The 4,780-nt window shown below is 37.2% G+C and overlaps 1 protein-coding gene across 1 annotated transcript; it reads left to right on the top strand.

Annotated features, from left to right (window-relative positions):
- Positions 1-3,709: 3,709 nt before the first annotated feature.
- On the top strand, positions 3,710-4,438 carry LOC132628477 (uncharacterized). The gene has a single exon (XM_060344254.1). The coding sequence runs from the start codon at positions 3,710-3,712 to the stop codon at positions 4,436-4,438; it is 729 nt and encodes a 242-aa protein (XP_060200237.1).
- Positions 4,439-4,780: the final 342 nt, after the last annotated feature.

The raw sequence follows: 4,780 nt of genomic DNA, 5'->3' as shown, positions 1-4,780 counted from the left end.
ATGAGCACTTGCAAGCCTTTTCTCACGCCAATGGCTACCAATGCCAAGCTATATCAAAAGGATAGTCCGGCATTCTATGATCCTACACTATATCATCACATTATTGGTTATCTTCATCTCACTTTGACAAGGCCGGACATTCTGTTTTCATAACAAAGTGTGTAAGTTCATGCACTTTCCAACAATTAATAACTGGTTAGTTGTGAAACGATTATTACGCTACCTTCAACACACGAAGACAAGGTCACTTGTTATCTCTATCTCTTCTTCTCTCGACTTACAGGCATTCACCGATGCCGACTAGGCGGGTAATATTGATGATCATAAGTCCACAGGTGGATTTGCTATTTTCCTTGGAAACAATCTCATCTCTTGGACCTTTAAGAAGCAGCGCACAGTATCCTGATCATCGAAGGAGTCGGAATACAAAGCTTTGGCAGATACAACGGCAGAGTTAACATAGACTCAATCTCTCCTTTCGGAACTTGGATTTCACCCTCCTCATGCTCCGACTCTTTGGTGTGACAATATTAGTGTTGCTTATCTATCTCTGAATTCTATTTTTCACTCTCGGACTAAGCATGTGGAGATTAATTATCACTTTGTTCGAGACAAGGTTTCCCTAAAGGATCTTCATGTTCGTTTCATTTCCACTAAAGATCAATTGGTAGATATTCTCACTAAGCATTTAGCTTCAGCTAGGTTCCAATTCATACGCGATACACTTAAGGTGAAAGACCCACCTTTAGTTCGCAAGGGTAGTATTAAAGTATCCTAGTTAGTATAGATTTCTTTCTCTGTGCATTTTCTATCCCGGTACTGTTAGACTTGTAATCCTAATTCCTCTTGATGTACGGAGACTACATGTGTATATATTTCAAATATGAATACAATAGAACTTGCGGGTTTCTGTCACATTGTGTTCCTAGCAAAATACTAACGCTAATACAGTTAAAGCAATAAAGCAATATATACCTAATTAGGAAGGACCTTCCTTCAATTCTAATACTTTATGATTGTTTCTCTTTTTGGGATTTCTTGTTAATATTTTGTGGACTGTGAAAGTTAAAATAAAATTTACCCAATTCATATTTTAGTAATAATTGTGACAATTTCTGTTTCTATGCAGTGGACCACCTTTGGGGTATTATAAATTGATACAGATGATGAAACACTGGACAACCCAGGTTAGAGTGACATGAGTGGTGTTATTCAGAGCAACAATATTAATGGGTTCTGTGTCACTCGCTCATTTGCTGAACATTACAATAAGGCTTACTAAGATTTCTATGGTGGCATGATTCCTTAGTTTATTGAGTTAGATGAATATGATTAACATTAATCTTTTTTAGGAACTGATACTTTACTAAAAAAATATTTTATATTTCAAGAACATTTTTGATATTATTCAAGTGATATTTAAAGATTTGTGCTTATTGATATGAGGTACACGCACAACATGCGTTTCAGAGGCTAGTAATTATATAACTTAGACATGCTTTGTATGTTATGCAATGAAAATCAAGTCTAAAACAGACCTTAATATAAATAACACCTTACACCCCAAATGGGGCGAAGTTTGAAATAATACATAAACATCATTATGAAAACACTTACAGAGTTATTACAGGACATGCATCGCATAATAAGAATTGTCAAGAAAACTGCATAAAAATGTAGTAAGCCACCACTAAAAAAATATGGCCGGCTCATCACTTTATGACTACGTCAACTTTGTTGTCTGCTAGGCTAGCATAGTGAACTAGTAGAAGGACGTGTGTTTATGCAATTAGGCCCCGTAAATATGTAATTTTGAATCAAACTAGTTTCGGGCTTAGAATCTTTGATGGTGCACCAAGTCCAAAAATGTGACTCACATGAGGGTAACGAGATTATGAGATACTTGAAAACCTAAGAATAGTATCAAAGTGTTTCGGAAAGGCCAATGAAAGAAATCAGAAAAACAGTTCAGGCATGAGGCTTGCAACATGTCTTTTCTTGAGAGAGACCTGATAAGTTGATAAAATACCAACTTATCTCATCTTTAATCTTAGATTTTTGCTAAGTTTGATTGAGAAAATAGTGTATTTAATGTCGTTTACTTTCATTTTATAGGTTCAATGTGATTTAGAAGTGATCGGGACGAAACCAAATGAAAATGAGGCAAAAAGGAGCTAAAACGAAGAATGAAAAAAGTGGCTAAAAAATGCACAAAAGGGAAGATCTGCAATATCTGAAATCTGGGGCTTAATTTGTTATTTTTGGATTTGAAAAAAATTGGGAACTACAAAAGCTAGACTTGGAGAAATTATTATCATCTTTAGCCATTCAACACAATTTCTGGAGACTAGGGTTCCTACACCACACTTTGGGGTTGAAGATTTGAAGATTTGGTTGAGCACTTTCTTGAACCTTTACTTCATGTCTTTTATTTCTTGCTTTGTAATGAACATCTAAGTATGTAGGATTTCATTTCAATACTTGAACCTTGTTTATGGAAGTATACATTGTTAAAGTTTGGATTGAACCTTGCTTTACTTATGTATTAAACAAATTTTATTTCTAATGAAGTGAGTTAATAGTTCTCTATTTACTCTTCAAGCTTTAATGTCATTTAGTGGTTGCAAACATTAAGTGTGCCTTCTTACCTTTTCTTTGCTTGGAAAAGAAAGTTAGGGTTAGGAAAAGAGTAAATAGCAAGGACTTGGGGCTTTAAACCTCATCTAATAACTTGAGCTATTAATAGGATAATTAACTTGAGGTTAAATTGATTGTGCTTAATATCACATGTATGGTTGGATGATCTCCCGGACAACTTTATAACTACTTGGGCGGAATTGACTCAAGCTTTCCTGAAGGAGTTCTTCCCTTCATCCAGATATTGCAATTCCGTGACGAAATCAACAACTTTCGTCAACTTCCAAATGAGGCTCTACATGAAGCTTGGTCTCGATTTAAAAAGAATGTCAAGAGTTATCCAAAGCATGGGTTGCCCGATAGTGTTCTTCTCCAAACATTCTATTGGTTACTTGACTCGGTCAACAAGTCGGTGGCTAATAATATTGCGGAGGGGTCCGTTATGGACAATTCTTATGATGTGGTGAGTGCTCTCCTCAACAAATTGTTCGAGACCAATGAAGCCTGACATACTAGAGAGGCAGAAGTAGTTGGTGGAGGTCCTTCCAAAATGGTATTGTCTCGGGAAACAATTAAGAAGGAAGAAGAAAGAGATGAAATAATGGCAAAGTTGGTCACTCAGATGGAGCTTCTCACAAAGCATGTGTTGGGAGGAAACACTAAACGGGTGAATGTTGTAGGGTCTTGGGAAAGAGGCCCTCAAGGTGAGCAATTCTTCCAAATATATGATGAAAAGGATAATTTTGTCAACAATGAAGCGAGGGGTTCCCGACTTAACTACCAAGGTTCCAATCAAGGACCTTGGAGGCAAGGCCAAGGGAATCAAGGTTGGAACAAAGATCAAGGAAACTCACAATGGCGGGACAACAATAAAGGTAGTTACAACAAAAATTGCAACATTCATCGGAGCTCAAATCTTTATGTCTCACCCAAGGAGAATCAACAAATCTCAAGCCAACCATCCACTAGTGATCCTGCTAGTTAAAAATTAGAGGACATGTTATCTAGAGTGTTGAAAAAGGTTAAGTCGGCCGACTCTTTTTGCAAAGAAACAAAAGATGAAATGAAAAGCATGGGGCAAGTTGTAAGTTCTCACTCAACTTCCATCAAGAAACAAGAATCAAAACTTAGCCAAAACTCTGCTACCCTAAATCAAAGGCAAAAGTGCACACTTCCTAGTGATATGTTTGCGAACCTAAAGAATGATGGTGACCATAAATGCCATGCAATTACTACTAGGGGTGGCAAGACAATTGGGGAAGAAAAGTTGGCACAAGATAATTTGATTGATGATGATGAGGAAATTGTTGAAGAGCCCTTGGTTATTAAAGACAAAGTTACATTAAAGAAGAAGCGGGCTAGTATTGAAAAGCCCATTGTTATTGAAGAAATGTTTGAAAATGATGAAGCTTCAAAAGGCAAGGAAGCGGTAGAGGAGGTACCAAGGGCTTTAACGCCCGTTCCAAAATCTCCTCATCCATATCCTCAAAGGCCTGCAAAGAAGGCGGGCGATGGAAAATTTATAAAGTTCATTGAAAAATTGGAAAAACTCTCCATCAACATCCCGTTGGTGGAAGCCCTTGAAAAAATGTCGAGTTATGCTAAATTTATGAAAGATCTTGTCACAAAGAGCAAGCAAACTAGCTTTGCAACGGGGGATGTTACATATCATTATAGCTCCATCGTTACAAAGGCTTTAGTACAAAAGAAAAAAGAATCCAGAGCTTTTACTATTCCATGTACCATTAGGGCGTATAAATTTTCCAAAGCTTTGTGTAACCTGGTGCAAGTATCAATTTAATGCTTCTTTCAATATTCAACAAGTTGGGTTTGGGCACTCCTCGACCCACAATAATGAGGTTACTAATGGCTGATCGAACTGTGAAGAGGCCGGTTGGTATTCTCTTTGATGTTCTTGTGAGGATGGACCGTTTCATATTTTGGCCGACTTTGTTATATTGGATTGTGAGGTTGAATTTGAGGTCCCCATTATCTTGGGGCGACCATTCCTAGCCATCGGGAGAGCTCTTGTTGATGTTGAAAGGGGTGACCTCAAATTCCGAATGAACAATGAGGAAATCACATTCCATATTTATAAATTAATGAAGCAATCAGTGGATATGAGTGCACTGTCGGTGATTGA

The sequence above is a fragment of the Lycium barbarum genome, chromosome 2 (assembly GCF_019175385.1).
Source record: "Lycium barbarum isolate Lr01 chromosome 2, ASM1917538v2, whole genome shotgun sequence".
Taxonomy (NCBI): Eukaryota; Viridiplantae; Streptophyta; class Magnoliopsida; order Solanales; family Solanaceae; genus Lycium; species Lycium barbarum.
Note: the sequence above shows the minus strand (reverse complement) of the source record. Positions and strands in the feature narration are given on the sequence as shown.